The sequence below is a fragment of the Rattus rattus genome, chromosome 5 (assembly GCF_011064425.1).
Source record: "Rattus rattus isolate New Zealand chromosome 5, Rrattus_CSIRO_v1, whole genome shotgun sequence".
Taxonomy (NCBI): Eukaryota; Metazoa; Chordata; class Mammalia; order Rodentia; family Muridae; genus Rattus; species Rattus rattus.
Genome location: NC_046158.1, coordinates 151,111,134 through 151,139,097, shown reverse-complemented (window position 1 = coordinate 151,139,097; position 27,964 = coordinate 151,111,134). Strand labels below are relative to the sequence as shown.

Below are 27,964 nucleotides of genomic sequence, written 5' to 3'. Positions count from 1 at the left end.
TATTTATTATATATAAGTACACTGTACCTGTCTTCAGACACCCCAGAAGAGGGCAACCAGATCTCATTACAGATGGTTGTGAGTCACCATGTGGTTGCTGGGAGTTGAACTCAGGACCTCTGGAAGAGCAGTCAGTGCTCTTAACCACTGAGCCAACTCTCCAGCCCTTGCAATATATTTTAACTTAAAATTAACATTATATATGTATATATATATATATATGAACTTTTTTCATTATAAAACATATAAAACTAGAATTTTGTTTTTCGTTTTTTCAAGACAGGGTCTCACTGCGTAGCTCTGGCTGTCCTGGAACTCACTGATCAGACTAGTCTTGAACTCACATAGATCCTCCTGCCTCTGCCTCCTGAGTGCTGGGATTAAGTCACATACCACTACACCTTGCTTCAAAAATAGAAATTTTAAAGGTGAAGATAAAAGTTAAATACAAGTCACGTGTGTGGGCAGACAAGTGGAGCTCTGTGTGATGGAGGCCACCCAAGGCCGCACAGTGAGGCCCTGCCTCACACAACCGACAGGAACGTCGGCAGGAGAGATGTTTCATCTGTAAGTGCGTTGGCTGCTCTTCCAGAGGACTCAGATTCAAGTCTCAGGGCCCAGATGGTGGCTCTCAACCATCTGTCACTCCAGTTCCAGGGGATCTGATGTCCTCTCTGGCCTCCATAGGACACATGTAGTAAAATACTCAGACACATAAAATATAACAGTAAACATTTTTTAATTAGGCACTGCATTTGTACTAGAGATTTTGTGGTAGACTACTGGTCTAGCTTGCATGAGACCCAGTACAGCAAAGAATACTCAGGAGACAGAGGACGGAGGATCAGAAGTTCAAGGTCTGGTGTACAGAAGTCTCTGTCTCAAAATCAAGAAAAAAAAAAGATTAAAAAATAGAATTCCATTTTCTTTTTATGAAGCTTGTAAGAAATGATTGGCCCAGGCTATCCTTTCTGTTGTGTTTTAGCTCTTTTTGTTGTTTGCTTTTGTGTGGGGGTATAGGTTCTGTGTGGGTTTGTGGTGATATGCGTGGATTTATGTGGGTCCATGTAGAAGTCTGAGATAACCTTGTTCTTCAGGAGCTGTTCGCCTTGGTTTGGTCTCTCATTGGCACCTGGGGTTCAGTGCTAGGCTAGGCTGTCGGGCCAGCAGGCCTCAGGGGTCTGCCTGTCTCCACCTCCTGGGCACTGGAGTGGCAAGGGCATGTCACCCTCTATACCCAGCCTTTTACATGGGTGCTCACATGTAATGGGGATCACATTCAGGTCCTCATCCTTGCATGGCAAGCATTAATGACTAAGCCCTTAATTAAAGTTAATTATTTAGTATTATTATTTTGGGGGCAGAACCTGATTATCTATTGCTTTTTGTCATGGACCTTGCTTTGTAGACCAGAGATCCACCTGCTTCTGCCTTGTGGGTGCTGAGATTCAAAAGTGTGGCCCTGTTTTTATTTTTTGATACAAACTCTTGCTATGTAGGCCTAGGCTAGTATCAAATTCATAATCTTCTGCCTCAACTTCCATGTAACCATGTCCGACTGGAAGCCTGTTTTCTTGTTTTTGGTGCTTGGGATGGAGTGGAACCCAGGTGTGATCCCAGAGCTTCAAGCTGCTGCCTGGGCCCAGAGAGCCTCCTTTTCAACATTGGTGTTGAGATGTCCACTCATCCGCTCATATGCCACTGCTCACAGCAGAACGTCAATCCTAATGTCAGGAGGAAGCAGCAGTGGCAGAACTTGACACTTGTCCAGCCTCCCAGGAGCCTGAGCAGCCGGTCGGGGTGAGGATGAGCAGCTCTGGCTTGTCCTCCATTCTACCCCCGCCTGCTTCCTTCTGGCTTGTCCCAGAGCTGGGCTTGAACAGCAGAGGGGCAGGCAGTCTGTTCTGTCAGTGTACTCTGTTTCTGCTCTAGGCCACTCTCTTATTTTCTGCTTATCGAATGAAGGTGCTTGGTAGCTGATATGTAGAAAGCCACTCAGAGTGGCTAGAGGGATGGCTCAACGGTTAAGAGCACCGACTGCTCTCCCAGAGGTCCTGAGTTCAGTTCCCAGCAACTGCATGGTGGCTCACAACCATCTGTAATGGGATCCAATGCCCTCTTCTGGTGTGTCTGAAGACAGCTACAGTGTACTCAATATACATAAAATAAATAAATTTAAAAAAAAGGAATGTTTGAAAGCCACTCAGAAATGGTGTAAGCTTATGCAGGGTGACCCCTCCCCCCAGCACACTTGGTTGCCTGCTTGTGTAGGGAGGCAGGGATGTGAGCACCCAGAAGCACAGTTACATATAGAGCAGCAGCATGCCCGCCTCCTTACCGCTCCCCGAAGCACAGCGTGCCCTGGAGTCTGGGCCTTTTGTTGGGCTGACCTGTAGAATAACCTGTAAAATTGGGAGAAAGAACCGGATTCCTGGGCTTCTGCCCCATAACTTCTAGTTCAGTAGGCCCCGGTTGAAGTCCAGGAAGCTGCATTTTGAGATTTCTTCTGGATGGTTCTTAATCTCTGCCAGGCGTAGCGCTTACTCTGACCTCTGTCTCTCGGGTTTCTCTCTGTGCCAAGGTCCAGGTTGGGTATGAGGTGGCACTGGCAGGTGGCCTCTGAGCGGCAGCTGCCTGCCCACTGGGGGATGGTAAAGTTCCCGTTCAAAATGGCGGTTCTCGGGGTTGGGGATTTAGCTCAGTGGTAGAGCGCTTGCCTAGGGAAGCGCAAGGCCCTGGGTTCGGTCCCCAGCTCAAAAAAAAAAAAAAAAAAAAAAAAAAAAAAAAGGTGGTTCTTGCCTGGCTCCTGGGAGGGACTGCTGCCATGGGAACCAGGGGTTCAGGGCCATCCTCCTTCCTGTCTTGTTACTTAGCCAGGCAGGATCTTGGAACTTTTGCTCTTTTGCTCTTTTGTGTGCAGAAACTCATCGCATATGGGCACATCACTGGCAATGCCCCTGACAGTGGTGCTCCTGGGAAGCGGCTGATCGACAGGATTGTGGAGACGGTTTGCAATTGTTTTCAGGGCCCTCAGACAGATGAAGGCGTTCAGCTACAGATAATTAAGGTATTTCTGTGTGCCTGGTCCGGGTTTGAGGTGTGGGTTTTAACTGACTGTGTTAGTTGAGTAGTGTTGAGACAGAAGAGTTAGATGTGCTCCTCAGTTCTTCTGTGAAGTGTCATGACTTAGGAGCTCGACCAGGTGTGTCCCAGGGAAACAGTCCACTAACAATCAGGTCATCGTGAGCTCATTTGCTTGAGGGTTTCTGGGGCCGCTGGAGAGTCTTCGCTCCAGCCAGCCATCAGCCATCGCTGTCCACAAGTCTCCATGATCTTAGGTGCCAGGTAGCTCAGCTGTGTGGCACAGGCTCCCTGTGCATTTTGTGAGGAGAAGGATCTAGTTTTCATTTTAGGTTTTTACTTTTTTTATTTTAGATTTTTTTCAATCAATATTAATGTTCAGAATTTTCGGGGTTTTCTCTAAAACTTTCAAGAAAATTTTTAGCAAGCGCTAGAACACCTACTTCACAGAGTGGTTACTTAAAATGATGTGAGTTTAGGGAATCAGCAATTGCTTTTTTAACTCCGAACAGTAGGAGGTTGGCTCTGGGTACTAATCAGCCAGAGGAGTTTGCTGGACCCTGAGAAGTTAGAAAAATCAGCTGGTATGTTGCTGCCACATATAATCTTAGCCCTCGGGAGACAGCCAGAATTGCTGACAGTGCAAGGCCTGCCTGTGTATAGCCAGGTTCAGGACAGCCAGGATTACTGCCTGAGACTTACTTTCAGGAAAAAATGAGGGGTGGGGGAAATGGGATGGGGACAAGCCCTTCAACTGTTCTAGAAAGCCTGCCCAGGAGGAACATGGCATAGAGGAAGGTGGCCATTTCTGATCTGTCTCAGGCTCTTCTGACTGCTGTGACTTCCCCACACATTGAAATCCACGAGGGCACCATCCTGCAGACAGTGAGGACATGCTACAATATCTATCTGGCCAGCAAAAACCTCATCAATCAAACCACCGCCAAGGCCACGCTCACCCAAATGCTGAACGTCATCTTCACCCGCATGGAAAACCAGGTGGTGAGTGACAGCTGTGCTGGGCCTGTGTCCTGCTGAGTTAGCCCGTGCATGCACGTGCATGTGTCAGTGTTAGTCACTGGCACTGGCGTGGGAAGGGTTGTGTGTGTACCTGCAGGTGCGGGTGTGTGTGCGTATGTGTGGCACTGGCACTGGCACCGGCACTGGAAGGCTCGTCCTTCCTGAGACTTGTGATTTTAAAAGCAGATTGTCGCTCTAGCATGGGTTTTGAAGTTTAGTCATCACAGTCTAAGTTTACTTTGGACTTACTTCTTTTTAAAAACTTTATGCTGGGCTGGGTTATAGTTTAGCAGAAGAGCCCTTCCCTGGGATACATAAGGCTTTAAGTTTAGTCCTGGTACCCAGGAAAACAGAACAGAAGTCTGATCAGCTGCTTGAAATATTATAAAACAATAATTTGGAGTAATTTTTGTTTTTTAATGAAACGCCAGAACCGTTTAGATGGAATCCCTTCTCTCTTGTGTTTTAGTTACAGGAGGCCAGAGAATTGGAAAAACCAATCCAGTCAAAACCTCAGTCCCCAGTGATCCAGGCCACAGCAGGATCTCCCAAGTTCAGTCGACTGAAGCAGAGCCAGGTCCAGAGCAAACCAACAACTCCTGAAAAGACAGAATTGCCCAATGGTGACCACGCCAGGAGTAGCCTAGGAAAAGTGAACTCAGAAAATGGAGAGGCTCACCGAGAAAGAGGCTCATCAATCTCCGGTAGAGCTGAGCCTTCTGGGGGTGAGCTGGCGTCTTCCGTGGGTTGTGGGACACACTGGGAAGTGTTGGTTGGTGGTTAGGGAAACCCTGGAGGTAGGGAGCTTGTCTGTTCTGGCCTTGCCTTGGCTTCCCCTTTCTCTTCTACATGGGGCACAGCCAGTGAGGCTGATAGGAGGCCTGGAGTGGAGCCAGCTGCTGCTGCTTCCTGTCAGGCATGGCGCAGTTGGAGCAGTTTGGGGCACTTGGTCTCCACAGGGAGTTAAGTAGGTGCTTGTCGGTACTTGGCCGTCTGGTACCATGCATAGAGCCCCGTGAAGAGCTAGAGCACGATGAGGAGACCTGTGCATGGTCAGGCAGGTGGCGTGGTGGCAGCTTTGTTCTTCTAGTCATCAAACATAATTCACTTGACTCTTTCTTTGTGGTTTAATTTTTTAAAAATTGGTTTGTGTGTTTGTGTGCACTTGTGTGTGAGCATGGATATTCATGTGCCACAGGGCACCTATAGAGGTCAGACTATAGCTTGTGGGGGTCATGTCTCTCCGAGGGAGAACTCATGGAGTCAGGCTTGGCAGTAAGCACATTTGCTGAGCCATCTTACTGGTCCTTTATTTCCATTTTAAACAAAATAATATGCCAGGGCTGGTTAGAATCAGACAGTAAATGACGCATCAGGCATAAAATTGTGATGGTTTAGGTTCATCTGCATCCCCTCCTGACATTGATCTGAACCAGATCCAAGTCTTCGGCCATCACCGCCTTGTCTTTCCTGGGTGGTTCCAATCTTCAGTCACACTCTGTGCTCTACACATTTCCAGCTGATGTCAGCTCTGCTTTGGTTATGCAGCTGATAACGCCTGGGGACACATGGGACATCTTATTAGAGGGCAGTAGTGCACCTGAGCAAGCCGAAGAGCAGCTCTCTGAGCTTTAACACAGCTTTTCTTTGTTACGTTCTGGGTGCAGCTGGACTGCTGTTTAAAAGTGAGGTCCCAACCTCCCCCATGCGAAACCCTCTGGTAACCCATTCTCCCACTCTCTACCAATCAGATCAAAAGCTGTGCCCTCCGTGCCCTGACTGCTTACAGAGCCTTGTGAGACTGAGCCCTGCCCAGCTCTCTGTCCTTTTCTTCAAATTTAAATTCCCCCCCTTTTCCGATTTATCCCCTCCCAACCCCACCTTTCTGTATGGTGTCTGCATATATTTGGGCTCTGCACCCACAGAGGCCAGAGGATGGCATCAAGTGTCCTCTGTCAGTCCCTATTCCTATGCACCCAGAGTACCAGAAAGTCCCAGTCTGGAGTGCTAGGATTATAGGTATGGGCCATCATGGCTTCTTCATATAGTGCTTGAGGCTAGACCCAGGGCTTGGTGCACACCAGCAAACATTTTACTATGTGGACCATGCCTTGAGCTCTTGGATCTCTTTATATTATTTGTTTGTTGTTTTTGGATTTTTTAAAAAAGAATTATTTATTTATTTTATGTGAGCACACTGTAGCTGTCTTCAGACACACCAGAAGAGGGCATCAGATCCTGTTACAGATGGCTGTGAGCTACCATGTGGTTGCTGGGAATTGAACTCAGGACCTCTGGAAGAGCAGCTAGTGCTCTTAACCACTGAGCCATCTCTCCAGCCCTGATTTTGGGTTTTTGAGACCGGGTTTCTCTACAGAACCCTGGCTGTCCTGGAATGCACACTATGTAAACTAGGCTGGGCTCCTGGGCTCTAATTTACAGAGATCTTGCCTCGCCTACTGAGTGCTAGGATTAAAGGCACAGGCCACCACACCTGGCCTTTGTTTTTTATAAGCACATCTTTCTTGAGATGAGATTTGCATCCTATCGACCCATTTGGAGCGCACGTTTAGAAGCTGGGTGAGGTGCGTGCTTGCAGGCTTGGCCTTGGGAGCCTGGGACAGGGAAATCACTGTAGATCTAAGGCAGCCTAGGCCTCAGCAGAGATTCTTTCTCGGAAAATGAAAACAGCAGCCGGGTGTGGTGGCATTCACTTTTAATCCCTGGACCTGGGAGATAGAAGCAGTCGGATCTCTGAGTTCAAGGCCAGCCTGGTCTACAGAACAAGTCCCCGAACAGCAGGGGTTGGGGATATAAGGAAAGAAAGAAACTTAAGTGATACCTAGAAGAAGCATCAAGCTGGAGCCCTGGCTTTTCCTTAGGAGCTTCATGTATGGGAGCCCTCGATGTCAGGGTTAGGCCTTCCTGACCTGAGAACATAGTGTCCTTTGGTACTCCCAAAGACACCAGGTCCTTCTGCGATTGATCCATGGTTTGGAATGGCTTACTAGAGCTGGTAAGATGGGCTCAGTGGGTAAAGGCACTAGCCACCAAGGCTGGAGACCTGAGTTTGATCCCAGGACCCACATGGACACAGAGCCAAGTGTTGTGTTAGTACAGGTGTGGTTAAGGTCCAGCCTGTACCCTTGCCAGACTGCAATGAGGAGGGGTCACAAGACTCAGAAAAGGGCTACTTAAATGGAAAATTTTCGGGGAAGAGAGGCCTATGTAGATGTGGTAATTGTACTTTTCTGTTCGGAAATGAAAGACAGTGAAGGCATTAGCTAATTGAGAGTGCTTTTTTTGTTTAATTGGAAGTTTTCACTATGGACTTAGTCTCTGGGGCCAGAGAGGGGCAGGAGTGGGCAGTCCTCCTGAGGAGGTGCGTGGATGCCTCTCCCAGCACACTTGCTCACACTTGAAGCACGAGCCTAGAGGAGTCATCATGGGAATGCTTTTTAGGGATCAGCCTCAGTGTTTACAGGTATGGGAATGGGAGCTTGGGAGCTTGAGGGACTTAAATCCCCACATCGGGAACTGGGCCAAACACGCTGTCTCCAGAGCCTGTACTAGGTCCCTACTGAATCTACTCTCATGGGAAATAGTTCTATCTGATCTCTTTTTTAAAACAAACAAACAAACAAAACCCTTCTTTTCCTTCTCTTTCTATCACTGATATCACAACCTCTCTTTATCCATCTTCTCCTCCTCATTTTGTGTGTATGTGCGTGTATGCGTGTGTGTGCGTGTGTGTGTGTGTGTGTGTGCATGTGTGCGTGCGTGCGTGTGTGTGGGGGGGGTGTGGGTGTGAGTGTGGACACGTGCACATGCACAGAGTACTAATTTTCAACTCTGGCAGGCCTAGCACCTATTATGTAGACCAGGCTGGCCTGGACTCCACAGAGATCCATCGGTTTCTGCTCCTCAAGTGCTGGGATCAACGGTCCTCTAACTTGTGCTTTTTCTGCTTTAAGCATCTCTATAGCTAGTGCTGCAGCACCCTGGGGGCTTCAGAAGGTTTGTACTGTTGCTTGTTTTGAGACAGAGTCTCTCTTTCTTTTTCTTCTTTTTTTTTCCACCTGAGATAAGGCCTTACTATATAGCCTTGGCTGTCCTAGAACTTGCTATGTAGACCAGGCTGGGCTCGAACTCACAGAGATCCTCTTGCCTCTGCCTCCCCAGTGCTGGGATTAAAGGCATGTGCCACCAACACCTAGCCTAGCTTCAGGTTTTTTAATAAAAGCAAGATGTGTTACTTACTGAGTAACCTCTGGGTTAACAATTAATAGTGGCAGATTCAAGGTTCTGAGAAGTAGTTGGTGGTAAACAACATATACCTGCCAGCCTGCATTTATCAGCCACCGCTGTATGGCCTCTAGTCACACTGAACCCCCCAGGCCTCTGGTATCAGGACCCCACTCTCTTGGGTGTTGAGTGTGACCCATGCACTGTGCAGCAGATGGTGCAGATCAGAAATGGCGAGCATAATTTTATCAAGCCCTAGCATCATTGTACTGGAACTGAGCAGGGACTTATGTATTCTAGATTTATTTATTCTATCTACACGAGTACACTGCCACTGTCTTCAGACCCACCAGAAGAGGGCATCGGATCCCATTACAGATGGCTGTGAGCCACCATGTGGTTGCTGGGAATTGAACTCAGGACCTCAGGAAGAGCAGCCAGTGCTCTTAACCGCTGAGCCATCTCTCCAGCCTGCCCCTAAACAGGGACTTAGAATGAGAAGTTATGGGCTGGGGTGGAGCCTGTGGTCGAGCACTTGTCCAGTCTGTGTGCGGCCCTGCTTCAGCCTGGTGCCAAAGACAGCCGCTGTGAAGTGTCCCGCCTTGGTGTTATAGATTCTGGTGTGGGTGATTCTGGGGGTGGTGTGTGATCAGTTACACATTTATTACTACAGCATGTGTTACTACAGTGTAATTAGCACCTCTTGAGTTGGAATTTGTAGATTTCATGTCCGAGGTAAGTTGAACGCCATTGCACATGTGGGGATCTAAGTGCAGCATAAATGGGGCAGAGGTCATGAAGGTGTGAACACCAAATGCAGGTTTGGGTAACTGTTTAAATCATGGTTTCGAGGTGAGTAGATTAATTTAGAAGATTTGGTTGTGGTAGAGTTGTTCCTCATTTTCCATTCAGGTTCTGTTTTGCCTTCTAAGAAAAGGTTGTGATGTCCGTCATCTCATCCAAGGGGACTTGGTTAGAGGTGGTCTGTGACAGTTGAAAATGAAAATCCTTAGTGCTGTTCCCAGAACCTCAAAGGCCATGCCCAGAACAGTGCTGGTGGATGGAGAAGTCCTCACTGAGGCAAGTGTGCACACAGTCTGTGGTGTTGTTCACTCGAGATGATGGCGTTAGCCCAGTGAGGTGTTTCTAACTGGTGATGTCACTTCCACATATCTGCTCAGAGCCTGTTCACTCTGTTCACTCCATAGGCTCTTCTTTGGGACTAATTTTCTAAAAAATAAGCAATGAATGATCAGAGATCTTGGACCTTTTCCACTTAAACATTTACTGTTTGGCAGGATGATCTGAAATGCAGCCCATCTTCAGGTGTCAGGATAGGAGCTCGTGCTGAGTTCTGGGCTTGCTGACTCAGCCAGCAGGCTGCTCACCAGAGCTCCGTGGCCTCGAGCCTGGTGAAGGCATAGAGAAGCCCATCCTTGTTTCTGCCAGCATGGGCAGATCAGCTCATGCTGTGTGGGGCTGGGGGGGAAGGAGAGGGAGACAGGAAAGCCAAGCAGACCCTGCCCTGGGCTCAGCATCTGAGGGGTCCTCTCTGTGGCAGATTTGCTGATGGAGGGAAAACATTGGCACCTCTGCCTTCTGGAGCAGGACTCTAGGAAGCCATTGTCATAATCTCTTCCTCCTTTTCTTGTCCCTGGCAATGCCTTCTGTATGTTGTGTGTTTGGGATGTGTGCAGGATCTGACAATGGAGCCCAGGAGGTGGTGAAGGACATCTTAGAGGACGTGGTCACGTCTGCTGTGAAAGGTGAGTGCTGAGGACAACCCGTGCCTCTCATGCCCCTTCCCATGCCCCATGAAGCCCCTTTGCTCTGCTCCTCATTGAACTCATGCAGCTCCGAGGATCCAAGCTGCTGCCCCTGCCCAGCCTGCACTTGGCACACAGTAATCTGGCTGCAGGATGGGTTTTATTCTGTCTGTGTAGACCACAGTCCACACAGGAGTATTAGGTGCTCCACCTGGAGACGCAGAGGTCCACTCCCATGTCTTCTGCCTCAGAGCTGCTAAGGAAGGTGTCAAGGCCAGACGTAGAATGTAGCAGTCACAGCGGCAGGTGCTAGGTACTCAGAGGTTGTGCTCATTGTGAGCCTCCAGCCCTCCCCGTGCTTCACTCAGTGTCAGTCAGCTTACAGAGCTAACCCTGATGATAACTCCTTTGTCTTTGCTTCAAACTCTGTCAGTGACTGCCTGTTAAACATTGTGCCAGGGCCATTAATTAGGAAGAAACTTAAAAATGGTAGTAGACCACAATCAGCATTTTCAAAAAATGTTTTTAATAATTTTTATTTCTATAAGTACACATAACTATCTTCAGACGCATCAGAAGAGGGCACCAGATCTCATTACAGATGGTTGTGAGCCACCATGTGGTTGCTGGGAATTGAACTCAGGACCTCTGGAAGAGCTCTTAACTGCTGAGCCGTCTCTCCAGCCCCACAGTCAGCATGTTTTGTTTTGTTTTTTTTCTTTTTCTTTTTTTTTCCAGAGCTGGGGATCGAACCCAGGGCCTTGCACTTGCTAGGCAAGCGCTCTACCGCTGAGCTAAATCCCCAACCCCAGCATGTTTTAATCTTTTTTTTTTTTTTTTTTTTTTTTCGGGTCTGGGGACCGAACCCAGGGCCTTGCCCTCCCTAGGCAAGCGCTCTACCCCTGAGCTAAATCCCCAACCCCCCAGCATGTTTTAAATGGAAGAAATAAAGTAGAATGCAGATGATTATTTGAGTTCATGGGACATGGAAATGGTCATTCTCTTTCATAAAATGTTACAGTTCTTTATTTTTATGTTGTAAATGTATCTTTTATTTGCCTAATTCAGTTGTCACCCCCCCAGATTTACTGCCTCCATCTCCTAACCTAGGCCTACTCCTGGAAGCTTCAAGCCTCTGTCCCGTCTAATCTAGGCCTAGAACGTTTTCAGCCTCAAACGTAACTGCTGAATGTGCTCACCCTTTCTAGCTCTTTCTGAATTCTGTCTGTCTGGTTCAACTCAGCTGCTCTTATTCAAACTCTTTTCCAAGCCGACTGATTTCTAACTGATTCATCTGGCTTCTCTCCCCCTCCCCCGAATCGTTCCGTTTGATCACAGACTAACACTGGCAATCTGTTCTAATCTTTCAGTTTCCTTCTTACTCTCTGGCTCATGCTGTCTTCATCTATATCTAGTCTGTTCTCTCTACAACTTTTTTTTTTTGCCCGTATAAAACCTCCTCTTCTCTCTCCCTTCCTCTCACTGCAGTGCTCTCTTTAGTAGCTTCACTCTCTTCTGTCTTATGAGAGTTCGGCACATCCTATTCTGTCAAATCTTTCTCTGATTCATCACTTTGTCTGCCACTCAATTAGACACCACTTTTTTTTTTTTTTTTTTTTTTTTTTTTTTTTTTTTTTTTTTTTTTCCGGAGCTGGGGACCCGAACCCAGGGCCTTATGCCCTAGGCAAGCGCTCTACCACTGAGCTAAATCCCCAACCCTTAGACACCACTTTCAAACATAGGTACTTCCTTGCATAAACTAACTTCACCTTCATTGTTTGGGATTAAAGGTCTGTACAAAGGGTGTGTCTGTATTCCTGCCAGAGGGATTACAGATGTATTCTAAGGCTGAGCTATCACAACTAGAAACAACATGTTTTAGTAAATAATACAGTCTTGGGGTTCCCAGTGTGATCAGATATCCCTACAACAGTATGTGTCCAACTGGGACATTGCTCACATTCATTTCCTCATGAGCGCTCTGGCCCATGCCTATAACCTATATAGAGACTGAGGCCGGAGAAGCCATAGTGACTTCCAAGCCCGGAGATTGAATCCAGAGCCTCACACATACCAGATTGCCACTGTGTTACATCCCAGGCCTGACGTCATCTCTGAGCCCTCTCTCGGCTACTTCAGGTGCTGCCAAGCTCCTTCAGAGAGCCCAGCACTGATTTAAACGTGTAGCAAGCAAGGCCTTCCAAAGAGCAGCAGTAAGGCCGGATGTGGCGGTGCATGCCTCTAACACTGCCACTGCGGAGGCGAGGGTGGGGTGGGGGTGGGCTGGGGGAGGCCGGCTATATCTCTGTAAGCTTGACATCAGCCTGATCAGCAAAGAGAGTTCCAAGACAGCAGGGCTACAGAGAAGCCTGCCTCAGAAAAAACCAAAACCAAACAGTAGCTCTTGCCATCCATCATCCTGTCACACCTCAGCCTGTCGTGGAGTAGCACTGGCTAAATAATGTGTCCAGTAAACATATGCTTTGTAAAACCATTGCTAGCCATTGAGATGGCATGGCAGGGACATGTACATCTGGCCCCACGCCTGAGGAACAAGGTCAGTCTCTGAGACCCACATGGTAGAAGGAGGGTGCTGACCCTCACAGGCTGTACACACACACACACACGCATACACGCACGCACGCACGCACACACACACACACACACACACAATTAATACGTATAGCATTTTTTAATCAGAGAAACATTTTGAAGACTGCTTATTGAGTCCTTCAGCGTCTCAAGTGAGTATAAAGAGATTAATGGATTATTTCTGTACTCATTTTTCTTTTGCTTGTTTCAGCTTATTTTGGTTTAGTTTGGTTTTGCTTTGGTTTGGTTTGGTTTTTCAAGACCTGGTTTCTCTGTGTACCCCTGGTTGTCCTAGAAGTCACTCTGTAGACCAGGCTGTCCTGGAACTCAAACATCTGTAGATTCCTGCCTCGTGAGTGGTGGGATTAAAGGTGTGCACCAGCCTTTAATTGTCTCTTAGCTCTTGGGTTGTTGACTCTTTAAATAAAGTCTTTGGTCTCCATGCTTTGCCCCTTCCAGTCTTTTTTTCAGAAGTAGACAGATGGGCAGGGCTACTGCATTTCACAGCTTTGCCTGGGACTCGCGGTTTCTGGTGTGGAGTTTGTATTACTGTGGCTCTGTCAGTGAGGCTGCGGCTGAGTCACGCAGAAAGCTTGAGCACCACTGTGTTGTGGGACTGGGGATGAAGGGGCACTCAGTAATGAGTGGATGAGTTCTGTCTGGTTGAGCAGCCTTTGGGATACACACTCATTGGGTGATGGCTTTGAACTTATGTCTTAAGAAGCAGCAGAAAAGCGGGGGCTGCCGGAGCCTGACCAAGCCCCAGGTGTGCCAGAGTGCCAGGAATGCACCGTTCCTCCTGCAGTTGATGAAAACTCACAGACCAACGGCATAGCAGACGACAGGCAGTCGCTGTCCTCGGCAGATAACCTGGTATGTCACTGCACACACCCTTCCCTTTGCAGGTTTCTAGGGCATGCAGAACAAGGTCTCTGTTAGCTATGCAAGAGGCCTGCAGGTGTTGGTCCTGCTTTCACCCTCTGTGCAGCAGGGCTTCCTTTTCTGGTATTGGTGACATAGACCAATACACCATAACTACAGAGCTTGGCTAGCCCCAGACTCACAGAGATCTGTCTGCCTCTGCCTCTGCCTCTTACAGGCATATAAGTCCCCACCCTGTGTGAGTGTGTGTGCGTGTATATCCCATATGTGTCACATGTCCTTGCCTATGCTTCTGTGGAGGCCAGAGGTCAATGCCAGGTGTCTTTCTCTGATCTCTACCTTACTTTTTAGAGAGGAAAGTCTCTGAGTCTGGAGCTCAGCAGTTGGCTAGACTGCCTGCCCCTGCCCTCCCAGCACCGGTGACTGACCCTCCACCCGTGTGTGGCTGGTGTGAGTGCTGGGGATCTGGATTTAGGCTCTCTTGCTGTGTGGCATGGCGTCAGCAATCCAGCCATCCCCCAGCCCTTCACTCTTTAAGGGTAAAATTCTCTAAGCAGTACCTTGGGTTGGGACTTGGAAGCTCTGGCTGGAGAATTAGCCCAGATGCAGTGACTGTCTAGCACGAGCCAGGTTCTGACCTAGAGTAAAAAAAATTTTAATGTATTCTTATGTGTATGAATTTAATTTTTTAAAAAGTGTATCTTTGAATGTGCACAGAGCAAGAGAGAAATGTTTTAACTGAGCATGATGACATAGGCCTGACAGGCTGGCACTTTGGAGGCTGAAGCAGGATGGTGTTCAAGGCTACCCTGGGCTATATAGCAAGATTCACGAACACATGACTGATTTTGAAGCTTTCAGCCTTTGGTCCACTGGGATGGCACTACTTAGATCCTGTCTGCCTGCCTTAGTCTGTTGAAAGCCATTTTCTCTTCCTGTGTTAAAATGCATGACAGCATTCATTTAAATCTTTATGTTCTGACAATTCCCCACTAGTGGCCAGTGGTGACGTTACTTGGGCTTAGTTTTCTCTTGGCAGTTATTTACTCATGCTTTTTGTCCAATTTTCATCATTGAGAAAGATTCCCATCTTCCCTTAATGTAAAGGCTGTCGAGCTTTTTGTGTCTTGTAAATATTTATTATATTTAAATGTCATCTTTTAAAATGTATTTTTATGTGCACGAGTGTCTGCATGAATGTCTATATACCGTGTGCATGCCTGGTGCCCGGGGAGGGCAGAGACAACAGAATGAAAGATGGTTGTGACCCTCCATGTTGGTGCTGGGAATCAAACCCTGGTTCCCTGGAAGAGCATCAAGTTCTCCTAACCAATGAGCCAACTCTCTATCCTCTAAATGTATTGGTTTATTATTTACTTTTTGAGACAGGGTTTGAGTATCTCTGACTGTCGTGGAACTTACTATGTAGATGAGGTTAGCTTCAAAGTCACAGAGATCGGCCTGCCTCTGCCTTCTGAGGGCTGGGATTAAAATGTGTGCCACTATGTTCCGCACCAAGTAGATATAATTGCCTGAAATTAAGTTTGTCTTTTGGCCATTTTAAACTACCTCCATGCACATGAACTTTGCAGAGCCCATCCCTAGTGACTTACCCATTCCAGCAAGGTTCCTGAACATTCCAGATCTTTCCAGACGGCTGAGCACCAAGGTTTATGGGCAACACAACTGCTCAAACATTTCTCATCAAACTACCACAGTAGTCAAGGACTAGGAAGTCTCAGAGCAATGCTCCTGCCTCTGCCTAGGCAGCCTAGTCGTTGGGCAACTAAGCTATTCCCAGGCCTTCCTTTACATTTTTAATTCCCCTCCCCCCCCCCCCCTCCCCTCCCCTCCCCCTCTCCCTCCTCTTCTCCTTCCCCCTCTCCCCTCCATCTCCCTCCCTCCCTCCTTTCTTCTCCTTCTCCTCCTCCTCTCTCTCCCTCTCCTCCCCCTCTCCTCTCCCTCTCCCTCTCCCCCCCCTCCCTCCCCCTCCTCCTCCCCCTTCCCATCCCCCTCCCTCCCTGGTGAGAATGTGTGTCCAATGCCTATGTATTTAGAATGGAGTGCAGTAGCACACGTGTAAGAGATCAGTACAACCCTAGAGTTGGCTCCCTATCTGCCTACGTTTATGTGGATTCCAGTGCTCAAACTCAAGTTTGTCAGGTTTGTGTGCCAAGCACTGTGACCAACTGAACTATCTTACTGGCTTCTGTTTTTGTTTTGTTTTGTGTTTTTGGTTTTTCAAGACAGGGTTTCTCTATAGCCCTGGCTGTCCTGAAGTCACTCTGTAGACCAGGGTGGCCTTGAACTTAGAAAGTGTGGCCTGCTTCCCCACAACCACAGCCTGCCCAGTGCTGGGACTAAAGATATGCGCCACCACAGCCCGGCTGTATTTTGCTTTTTTGAGACAGTTTCTCTGTGTAATAGCCCTGGCTGTCCTGGACTCACTTTGTAGACCAGGCTGGCTTCGAACTCACAGAGTCTTTCAAAGTCACAGAGATCTGCCCGCCTCTTGCTCTAAAGTGCTGGGCTTAAAGGTGCGCACCACAGCCAGCCTGTTTTTGTTTTTGAGGCAGGTTCTTATATATCCCAGATTGACCTCAACTGTACTGTGTAGTCGAGGAGAACCTTGCACCCAGCTCCTCGGTCTCCAGCTCCCAGTGTTGGAATGACAGGCATACGTCACGTCTGCACCTGGTTATGTAAAGACTTTAAGGACCAAATGACGAGGTTTACCATTTCTCTGATGACAGAACTGTGGCATCTGTCTGTGTCTTCTCCCCCAATGTCTCAGGTTAACGTGTACAAGAATTTAGGTTTCCATCTTGGATTTTCCCTTTGTTTTTGACCTTAGGAACCAGATGCTCAAGGACACCCAGTGGCTGCTAGGTTCTCTCACATTCTACAGAAGGACGCCTTCCTGGTGTTTCGTTCCCTGTGCAAGCTGTCCATGAAGCCCCTTGGGGAAGGACCGCCAGATCCAAAGTAAGCTCTCAGCGGCTTTGGCCATCTGTTTCCAACACTGAACAGGGAGCCCCTGCTCTGTGGTCCCACAGTGCTGGTGTGGGATGGTTTTACCCTTTCCAGGCTCGAGTAGTACACTCCCTCCACATCTCCACTCTCCAGAGTCTTGCCCAGGTTTCATCTTGGTTTGTATATTGAAAACATTCAACACATGGAATTTGGAGTACCTTTTTACTGACTAATGGACACCCTCTCCTTGTGGGGCTGTGGAGAGGCAAGATGCCTGAGACTCCACTCCCAGGTAACTCCACATTATGTAGCTTAGTATGGCCTGGTTCATCCTCCTGAGTACTAGAAGTGTAGGAATTCACTACAATACCCAGCCAGAAAAAATCTCACTCTGTTCATTGCTCTTTTAGTTTTATTTACTTTACTTTGTGCATATGAATGTCTTGCCTGTATGCATGTGCACACAATGTGTGTGCCTCTTGGGCCCTCTGGAACTGCAGTTATTGGTGGTGGTGAACCACCATGTGGGTACTGGGAATTGAACCACCCCCTGCAAAAGCAACAGATGTGTCTGAGCTATCTCTCCAGCCCTGAAGATGTGTTTATGTTATGTGTGTTCAGCCTGTGTGTATGTGTATGTAACATGTGTGCTTAGTGACCTCGGAGATCACAAGAGGGTCAGATCTGGCTGGGCAGTGGTGGTGTACGCCTTTAACCCCAGCACTCCAGGTAGATTTCTGTGAGTTCGAGGCTAACCAGGGTTACACAGAGAAACCCTGTCTTGTGGGGGAAAATGTCCGATCCCCTGGAACTGGAGTTACAGATGGCTGTGAGGCACTGTACAGATGCTTAAGTTCTCAAGCAGCAAGTGCTCTTAACCACTGAGCCATCATTCCTGATGATCTCATTTTTGTTTGTTTTTTTGATACAGAATCTCACTGTGTAACCCTGGCTGGCCTGGAATTTGCTAAATAGACCAGGCTGGCCTATTAACTCACAGAGATCCACCTGCCTCTGCTATTCAAGTGCTGGGATTAAAGGTGTGCACCCACTGTGCCTGGTGCATTTTCGGCTAGTTAACCTCTGACCTGTTATAGTGGTAAGGGAGTCTTTGAGACGGATGGATGTAGACTCATGGATTGGGTACTTTAATAATTGCTATGACAAAATTCCCCAATTAAAAAACTTAAAGGTTTATTTTGGATCCCAGTTTGAGGACCCAGTTGTTCGTCATGGTAGAGAAGGCATGGCAACAAGAGCTTTGGGTGGCTGGTCACTTTGCATCCAGTTAGGAAGTAGAGAATGATGAATTCTAGTGCCTGGCTCCATCCTCCCTTCTATGCAGGCTGGAACTCTTGCCCATAGAATGGCACCACAAATATTAAAGGTCAGCCTTCCCCTTAATAAACTTAATCTGAAATCCCTCAGTCATGCCCAAAGGCTTATCTCCTAGGTGACTCTAGATCCTGTGAGGTTGTAAGAATTAACCATCACAAGCTCTGTCTCATGGCAGATGAAGAGTTCAGAGTATGAGGCCCAGTCTTGTGAAGTTACTGTGTGGACATAGCCGAGAGCTGGCTCTTCAAACTCAACCCTCACCTTGGTCCTGCCCCTTATCCACTCTGTGTTGGGGAGAGACAAAAAGGAGTAGAAATTGGCCGCTCTTGTTCTCAGAAGGCCTGCAGGTTCTGAGGGACCTACCCATGTTCTCTGCCTTCATCCCTGTTGGCACGTAGGGGGAGGGGCTGTTTTTATTTCTTAAATCATTGGCCTCAGGAGGTCCTGCTTGGCTGGGCATAGTGCGTATATCAGTCTTTGGGTGGTAGAGGCAGGAAAGTCGAGAGTTAAAGGTCATTTTTGGTCACATAGTAGCTGGTAAAAGATCAAAGACTTTCCAAGGAACACACAGTTTCAGTTTGTGCCCAGTATTTGGCAGGCAGAGGCAGGGTCATGAGTTCTAGATCAACTGTACACAGTGAGACCCTGTCTCAGAGCAGAAATGAAAAGCAGCTTCTGGCTGACCCTGTGTACCATCGCTGTCTTTTGTTCTCTCTGCAGGTCCCACGAGCTTCGTTCCAAGGTGGTTTCCCTGCAGCTGCTGCTCTCTGTGCTGCAGAATGCTGGTCCAGTCTTCAGGAGCCACGAGATGTTCGTCACTGCCATTAAGCAGTACCTGTGTGTAGCCCTTTCCAAGAACGGCGTGTCCTCAGTGCCTGACGTCTTTGAACTCTCACTTGCGATTTTTCTTACTCTTCTTTCAAACTTCAAGATGCACTTGAAAATGCAGATAGAGGTACTGACTCCAGTGTTTTTATTGGGCGACATTAATGCCAGACGAGAGGCCTGCTTGTGAGCCAGCATGACACCTGCCTGCAATCCCAGCACTCCTGAGCTAGAGACAAGGCAATCAGGAAGTCAGGGCCAGTCTAGGCTATGTAGTTCACTTGGGTTCAGACTGGGCTATAGGAGAACCTGTCTCAAAACAACAAAACAAAACCAAAAACCCAGGCACATAAGTAGTGAGGTACCCTTTACTTGATAGCCCTCCTAGTAGAACTTCTGACTGAGTGGGAAAGACCACTTGTAAAAGTTCTGTCCACCAAAGATTTATGGTCATGATCTGTGTTCTCAACTCAGACCACCAACCCCATGTCTGTCTGGGCTAGAATTGTTTGAAATAATTTGAGTTAATTGTCGGATTGAGAAATCCCATTGCACAAGTACAAATTTCTGGCTTCTCTTGAATTATAACCCAGGATTGTAGTTCCTCAGCTCTGGGTGGAGCCCTGTTAGCGGTCTACCAGCCTGGGCTCCCATGTTCCTCAGCAAGTGTGAGCCCTGCTTTGCCCTCTGCCCAGGCTGCCTCACTTAGGAGAAGACTTGCCTAGCTTCAGAGGCATCTTAAGTCCTAAATTGAGACTGCTCTTCTCGTGTCTTCGTGCCACACAGGTCTTTTTCAAAGAGATTTTCCTGAACATTTTAGAAACTTCCACAAGTTCTTTTGAGCACCGCTGGATGGTCATTCAGACCCTGACGAGAATTTGTGCAGGTACGTTCACCTGGAACATTCAGAATAGCTTCCAAAGCTTTTGTCTGCCAAGCACAAATCAGTCTTCCATTCCTCTTTGTGGTGTTTTAGTGAAGAATTGAGAAGATCCTTGCATTAAAGTGTCCTTTCACAGGGTTGGAGTGACGGCTCAGCTGGTAAGAGCCCTAGCCATCCCTACTGGTTTTGTTTTGTTTTGTTTTGTTTTTCTTCCTAAGACAGGGTTTCTCTGTGTAGCGCTGGCTGCCCTACAACTCACTTTTGTAGACCAGGCTGGCCTCAACTCAGAGATTTGTCTTCTCCCTCCTGAGTGTTGGGATTAGAAACACGCACCACCACCACAACCCAGCTCCTTTCTCCTCCTACAGAGGACCCACATTTGGTTCCCAGCACCTATATCAGGTGACTCACAACTGCCTGTAACTCTTAACTCCAGGGGACTGACACCCTCTTCATAACCCACGTGCATAAACCTTCACATGGACATATATCAATTTTTTTTCCTTTTTGAGACCGAGCCTCACTGTGTAGCTCTGACTGACTTTAAATGGATTTTCTGCTATCCCAGGGCTCTGCGGACAGGCAAACACTGCCTGCCCCTTTTTTTGGTGAGGAAACTGCACTTTTGCAAGGTGACGTGGACTGCCTGGGAGCAGGTGGTATGGGGGTGGGTAGGCCTAAGAAAGATAGACCACCCCACTGGGGAGGGGGAGCAGCTTTGGAGTTCTGGTTCTCTCTTGAAGGTAGCTGAGGGGGCAAGACTTGGTATTGTGAGAGAGTAGGGTTGCTTTCTTTTGACTTTAAGTTACTGTGAGGCCAGAAGCTGCAGGATCTATTGCTAACAGTGGGGTGATGGTGTTAGATAAAGGATTTACTGTTAGTGATCCCTTCTCTGGCCAGGTAGCCAAGAGCCCCTTACTGACTTGACTGGTTGACTCTTTGTGAACCAGAAAGGAAAGGAGGAGTCACTCACACAGAAAACACACAAACCAGAAATTGGCTACATCTTTTATTTATTGCTTTTAGCTTAGTACTTTTAGACATACACACATTCCTACACACTGTGGCCAGGCCAGCCACCTGTCTCATTAACTCACAAGTGTCCGTGCATGCTTACATACATAGACATATACATTCATGCATACATATAAACAGACATATACATTTGGATGTACGAGTGGGTGGGGCAAGCCCCACAAGCCACCAACCTTATTCCTTTGCTTTGGCCTTTTTATACCTTCTTAGGCAAAAGTTCTTCGAAAATTGCCTCAGAGATAAAATGTTCCATAGAATGGGGTTACAGAAGGATGTTGATAGTAAGTTCAAAGCAGTGTTTCATTCTAACATGCTCATTATAAGTTCAAAGCAACAGTTTCTACATGGCCTCACTTTACCATAGTGCACACCTGTGGCTTACCTTGGACCTAAATGTTTTTCCTTGAATACAAATTTGTCCCCCAAAGCTCATTATATTTCTTATTATGCAGCCTTTACTTACTATTCTGAGGAGTGGGCACATTCTATCCTTGAATCTAAGTTTATTACATCTTTCTAGCAAAGCAACTAAAACCATCTCTAAAAACTAAAATTATTTTAGTCAAATCAGGAATTTTATAAAATCATTAATTTATCTAAACAGCATTAATTCATAAAAGTTTATCTTTATTTTGATCTGCAAAAAATCTGATCTATTGAGTGGGCTCATGCCCAGGGGTTATTTATTAATTTAATAATGAAAGGCCTATCAGCTGCAATAAGCAATCCTGAGGTGAGATCTTTTTGGGACCTTGCCTCACAGAGCTCATCCATCACAGACCATGAAAAAGTGGCAGGCCACCTCCAGGAAGGCGATCTGCTAGCCTTAGCCTACTCTAGATGGCTCTGGACACCCACCCTACACTTCCGACATGGATTTCCTACGTAGGTGTGTTGGCCACTTGGACAAAAATTTGCTGAGTGTATTTTTTGGCAGAGAAACTTTGTTTTCTTTTTTCTTTTTTTTTTTTTTTTTTTCGGGGCTGGGGACCGCTCTACCACGAAACTTTGTTTAATAAGAAAGCATAGCTGGAGCCAGGTGTGGCGGCACATGCCTTTCTCCCAGCGTGGTCTACAGAACCAAGTTCCAGGACAGCCAGGGCTATACAGAGAGACCTGTCTCAGAAAAGAAAACAAAGGCACAGCTGAGCCTAGTACACATAAAGCCCTAGCTTTAGTGGTTCAGTTTTCAACCAGACAGACAGACAGAGAATAAGAATGAATGTAAGCATTTGTCTTTGTCCAAGTTTCTAACATGTGTATGTTATTTTCCAAGATGCCCAGTGTGTTGTGGATATTTATGTCAACTACGACTGTGACTTAAATGCTGCTAACATTTTTGAGCGTCTAGTAAATGATTTATCCAAAATCGCTCAGGGAAGAAGTGGACATGAACTGGGGATGACACCTCTACAGGTAAAAAAAACCAAGGTGCATGGTTGTCTTTACAGGTCACACATTTCAGTAACTATCATGGAAGGCCATCATATGATGTCTCGCAGTCTGTGGCTATATTAGGGAGCAAAAGACACAGACACAGCTTCCACTGACATGAAAGGAGGTGCTGTGTTGCTGAGAGGAGATCACCCTTGTAGGGGCTCACCCCGCTGGCCTGCCCTAGAAAGGCAGTTCTTGGTCTCTGAGTGACATGTGCAGAATCCTGGCATCTGGGCTTTTTCCTAGAGAAAGGCCAGAGCTATCCTTAGGCCACAGGAGGATTTGTGCTGCCTAAAGCCTCAGTGGTCTAAACAGTGGCTGTGGCTGTGTGTGTGTGTGTGTGTGTGTGCGTGCGTGTGCACGCAGACACGCATGTGTGGGCTGGGGGGCTATCATCCCAGCTCTCGGAATGCAGGAGGTTCATATCTTCCAAGCAGGCCTGACCTATATATTGAAACCCTATCAAAAACTAAAACCCCTATTTAAGAAAAGTTAGTGTTCTCATTTATCTGTAGTATCTCTTTTTTTTTTTTTTTTTTTTGGTTTTTTTCTTTCAGAGCTGGGGACCGAACTCAGGGCCTTGCGCTTGCTAGGCAAGCACTCTACCACTGAGCTAAATCCCCAACCCCTTATCTGTAGTATCTCTCAAAATGAAATACATTTATTGGTATCATTTATGTGCTAAATAATTGATTTTTCTTTCAGAATCAAAGATAAGAACTTGTTATTTAAAATATTTCAGGTTTTGTTTACTCGCTGATATTTTGTCCCACAAGTAGTGAATGGAACACTCTTTCTTTCCTTCTTTTTTTTTTTCCTTTCTGATGTCCGCCTTCATCACATTCTGCCTATTCTTGGAGGCAGGGCTTCTCCCTGAACCCTGGGCTCATAGTCCCTTGGCCGGGCAGAAAGCCAGCATCTTCATCAAGTCTCTTTCTCACCCTCATAGGCCAGGATTACACACATGAGCTGGTTGCCCAGCTTGTTAATGGCACTGAGGCCCACATCTGCTTTTCATGATTACATAGCAAACACTCTTCATTACAGAGCCATCTTGCCATCCCTAAACTTTTTTGGAAATTCTGTTAATGGGGTTGGGGAGGTAGCTGTTGAAGGGCTTGCCTTGAAAGCAGGAAGACCTGAGATTGATCCTCAGAGCTCATACACAAAGCTGGGCATGATGGCAGGCAGTCATAGCCCCAGTGTGCTGGGGAGATGGAGACAAGCAGACCCCTGGAGTTTGCTGACCAGCTAGCCCATCAGTTAGGGAGCTCCAGGCCAGGGAGAGAGGCTCAGAGGAGTTGAATGGCGGTTTTGAGAATGATACTCACATTGTCCTCTGGCATCCACAGATGTGCACACACGGGCATTCAGACATGTACACAGGAGTTTTTTTAAAGATACAGGAAGTCACACAGGTCCCACTGGGCTTACAGTGACTCACACCATTAGGGATGTCTAGACTTTTTGATGTTCCATTAACACATGCAGGTATAGCAATTCCCTGGTTTGTCTGTGGTACTGGGTGTTAGTGATGGCCTAGAAGCCTCACACGGTTGCTCAAGAGCCCCAAATGCCCACGGTGCCCTGTGTAAAGGCTCTGTGCTTTTCACTTCGGACCTCTAGGAGCTCAGTCTGAGGAAGAAAGGCCTGGAGTGTCTGGTGTCCATTCTCAAGTGCATGGTGGAATGGAGCAAGGACCTGTATGTGAATCCCAACCACCAGGCCACCCTGGGTGAGTGAGCTGTGCTTCCTAAGTGGCTGTCATTACTGTAAAGCTTGTGCTTTCAGTGCATGTGGGGTATTGGGGAGTTTAGCTTCCTGTAGCTGTGATACAGTTCTCTGATGAAGGCATGCAAGGGAGGAAGGTGGGGCAGGGCTGCTGCTGCTGCTGTTGCTGAAGACAGGGTCTCTCTGTGTATCCCTGGCTGTTCTGGAACTCACAGGGATCCATCTACCTCTGCTTCCCCAGTGCTGGAATTAAAGGCGTGTGCCAACTCCACCCCGCTAAGTTTTTTAGTTTTTATTGTTTGTAGTATTAAAAATTGAACCTAGAACCTCATGTATGCTAGTAAAGTGATTTACCCCTGAGATGATATTATTATTATTATTATTATTATTATTATTATTATTATTATTATTATTATATGTATTTGGATGTTTCGCCCATCTTGGAGGCCAGAAAAGATGGTCGAATTCCCTGAAACTAGAGTTACAGAAAGTTAGGGCCACCATGTGGATGTTAGGAATTGAAGCCAGGTCCTCTGCAAGAGTAGCCAGTTCTCTTAATCAGCGAGCCATCTCTCCAGCCCCTAGTTATTTATTTTAAGGATTTATTTTTGTTCTCTGCGTATCTGTATGCCACATTTGCGTGGCTGCCATACAAGGCCATATTCCTTGAACTGGATTAAGTTGCTTGATACAGGACTCAAACCCAGGCCTCTGGAAGAGCAGCGGGTGCTCTTAACTGCTGAGCCATCTCTCCAGCCTTTTTCTTTTTAAGACTTAAAAGATATTATGTATACATAAATCTGTTTATGAGTAATGCACATAAGCGTAGATTCCCATGACAGACAGAAGAGGGTGTCAGTACCTGGAGCTAGAGTTTCATGAAGGAAGACGTTGTATTCCTGGCCCTGCCTGGGCTTCCATTTCTGACCTCATCCTGCCATCCCTGAGTCAGATCTGGTTCAGAATCTGACTGAATCTTCCCGTTCTCACCCACTTGTTTGTCCATGCTTGCACAAGCACCATATTCCTCGAGCTATGTAGAGTTATGGAAGTTTGGATTTTGATAAGGCAAGTCCTTCTGCTTGTTTTAAATGCCTTGTTTTTGCATTTTCTGTACTTGTGAATTTTAGAATTAGTTTGAGTTCTCTGTAAAATAAATTTCTGCGTTTAACTGATTGTCTTGGCGCCTTTGGTGCCAGCCGGCTGCTGTGGCAGCTGTGAAGAAGGGCCAGAGCTTGCTCAGTCACACCTGTGCCTCCTGCTTAGTTGGTTTTGTTTGCTTTTGTGTTACGGCAGGTCAGGAGAGGCTTCCAGATCAGGAAATGGGGGACGGAAAAGGCCTTGACATGGCAAGACGGTGCAGCGTGACATCAGTGGAGTCCACGGTGTCCTCGGGGACCCAGACAGCCATTCCAGATGACCCAGAGCAGTTTGAGGTCATCAAACAACAGAAGGAAATCATCGAGCATGGCATTGAGCTGTGAGTGTGGCTACTGCGCTGGGCTCTCTCGGGGCCTTTGGCATAATAGCGACATCTTCTCCAGCACTGGAGGCTGACTGCAGGCAAAGCACCTCTGCAGGGGAGAGCATGGGAACACTTGAGAGGAGGAGGGTGCTCTGGATGGAGGGGGTGCTCTGGATGGAGAAGCCTTTGTGCAACTCAGCAGGCCTTGATTACCTCCTCTGATACAAAAGCACTGTAGAAAACAGCCAGGCATAGTGGGTTGGGCTTGTAATCCCTAGCTAGTCCTTAGGAGGCTGAGGCAGGAGGATGGCCTTGAATTCAAAGCAAATTCGGCTACATTGTAAACTCTGAGGAAACAAAGCCACCAAAAACAATAAAAGGGGCTGGAGAGATGGCTCATTGGTTAAGGGCACTGGCCAGAGGGCCTCTCCTTAGGCTCAGCTCAGCAAACTACCATCTGTAACTTCATCCCGGGGGTTTGATGCCCTCTTCTGGCCTCTGAGGATACTACATGCATGTGTCTTGCAGACATACATATAGGCAGAACACCTATACACATAAAATAAAATCTCGAGGAAAGTATAGACAAAACAGACAGACAGACAGAAAGCACCTGCTGCCTGGAACATGTCTGTGCCCTGAATGGAAGCTAAGTGCTCACCCTGTTTGCTTTACCCTGGCAGGTTTTTCTCAGCCACTTGTAATTTGTAGCCGTCACCATACTTCGACATAGATGAAGACTTAAGCATTCTGCACATCACCATGGCACCGTCTTGTGGTGATTTCATGCACCTCAGCACTGGTCTTCTGTGCTGTTTACATGTGAGGGGCAAGCAGGCACCTCGTCCTAACAGTTGAAGTGAGGCACTTGGCTTCGAGTGGAAGTGCTGAGCAGTGTTCCTGCCTCACCATCCCTGGGGTGACTGGCTTTCCCATAACAACTGAAGGAACGTGTTTTATTGAGTTCACTGCTAAGAGAATAGTAAGCGACAGTTGACTTGATGTGAACTGAGCCATACTCCCTCCCTGGCCTCACCCCTGACAGCACACTGGCCACCGACTGTTTCCAGTCCTCTGCTCACCACGGTGAGGAACGCTCCTCTGTCAGCGCTCCTTGTTCATTTTAATCCCTCAGGCATGGAACGTTATTCCTCCTCCAAGAGGCCCACGGCTCTGGCCCATCTGTGTATCCCTGTCCCATGCAGGGCCTAGCAAATGTCTGACTTACTGTCAGTTAGTTATGCCTCTCCTTACTAGGAAGCATGGAGTAACTATCTAGGACCTCAACTGTCTGTCTAACAAAGGATGGAGATGCCAGAGTGGTCGCTTGAGGCTGTTACCATGGCTCTTAGACGTCTCTGAGCCATCTCATTTCAGATGCCTGTGGCATGGTGTCAGCCATCAAACGTGCTAGAGGAAGGGCAAGGGCAGAAACATACCCTGCCTGACTCTCAAGTCTCCTTACTTAGAGAGATGGCTCAGTGGTTAAGAGCACTGGCTGCTCTTCCAGAGGACCCACGTTCAATTCCCAGTACCCTCTTAGCAGCTCACAACTGTCTATAACTCCATCTCCTGGGGATCTAACACATATAAGCAAAACACTAATGCACATAACATAAAAACAAACTAAGGGAAAGAAACCCCTTACTTGCTGCTTGTGTTCCAGGTGGCTCTGTGCCCAGCTCAGTGCCCAGGGTTCCATTACTGTCAAAAGATGGGGGGAGGAGACATGGGCGACAGGCAGTGACGTCTGTAGTTGCAGGGTCAGAAATTAAGAGCTGCCAAAATATGGTGGTTCACTGTGGACTCAGAACTTGGGAGACTTAGACTGGAGGATTTCCTTGGGTCCAAGGCCAGCCTAGGACATATACTGAGGACCACATCCCAACAAGATACAAGGCCAAGTGTAGTGATGCACACCTTTAATCCAAGCACTCTAGAGGCAGAGGCAGAGAGGCAGAGAGGCAGAGGCAGAGGCAGAGAGGCAGAGGCAGGTAGATTTCTGTGAATTTGAAGCCAGCCTAGGCTGCAAAGTGAGACCCTGTCTCAAAAAAACTAAAAGAGCCAGCACAGGGCTGGTGAGATGGCTCAGTGGGTAAAGTGCTTGCTGCCAACCTTGGTGATTAAAGGGTCTAGAGCATGAAATCCTGCAGGTTGTCCTCTGATCTCCATACCTGCTCACATGTGCTCACGTGTGAGTAAGTAATGAATAGGTGGGAACAACTTGGTGGGATTTGGGAAAGCTAGGGACGCTTGGCCTACTGCTAGCTCATGTGATAGTTTGCTCAAGGTGCTCTATAGCCATCTGCTCAGATGCTGGCTTTCTCTCTGCTCTAGATTTGTAAGTAAGTCACCTATGTTCTGTCTCCTCTTGGTATAGCTTCAATAAGAAGCCCAAGCGGGGAATCCAGTTTCTCCAAGAGCAAGGCATGCTGGGAGCAGCTGTAGAAGATATTGCCCAATTTCTGCACCAGGAAGAGCGGCTGGATTCTGTAAGTCGGGGCCTGGTATGGCAGCTGCCTGTGGGCTGATGTTGCATCTCACTGGTTTACACCTCCTGCTTGCCTGGCCCTGAGTGTGGACTGCCTTGCACCCTGACTCCTGCAGCCTTGCTCTCTTTGATCCTGTACAGAATCCTTTGGTGAGAGCAGCTCAGCTTTGAGGGACAGTGTCAGAGTCCAGAGTGGTGCA

At 47.5% G+C, this 27,964-nt stretch overlaps 1 protein-coding gene across 1 annotated transcript in view; it reads left to right on the top strand.

The window, feature by feature from the left end:
- Arfgef2 (ADP ribosylation factor guanine nucleotide exchange factor 2) overlaps positions 1-27,964 on the top strand; it is an 83,984-nt gene that overhangs the window by 19,002 nt on the left and 37,018 nt on the right. The window contains exons 4-15 of the mRNA XM_032904773.1: positions 2,921-3,067; positions 3,904-4,083; positions 4,571-4,826; positions 10,044-10,112; positions 13,426-13,577; positions 16,441-16,571; positions 18,618-18,852; positions 19,509-19,608; positions 21,917-22,056; positions 23,704-23,812; positions 25,105-25,288; positions 27,654-27,765. Coding sequence (XP_032760664.1) covers positions 2,921-3,067; positions 3,904-4,083; positions 4,571-4,826; positions 10,044-10,112; positions 13,426-13,577; positions 16,441-16,571; positions 18,618-18,852; positions 19,509-19,608; positions 21,917-22,056; positions 23,704-23,812; positions 25,105-25,288; positions 27,654-27,765 — 1,815 coding nt within the window. The remainder of the gene's footprint in view (positions 1-2,920; positions 3,068-3,903; positions 4,084-4,570; positions 4,827-10,043; positions 10,113-13,425; positions 13,578-16,440; positions 16,572-18,617; positions 18,853-19,508; positions 19,609-21,916; positions 22,057-23,703; positions 23,813-25,104; positions 25,289-27,653; positions 27,766-27,964) is intronic.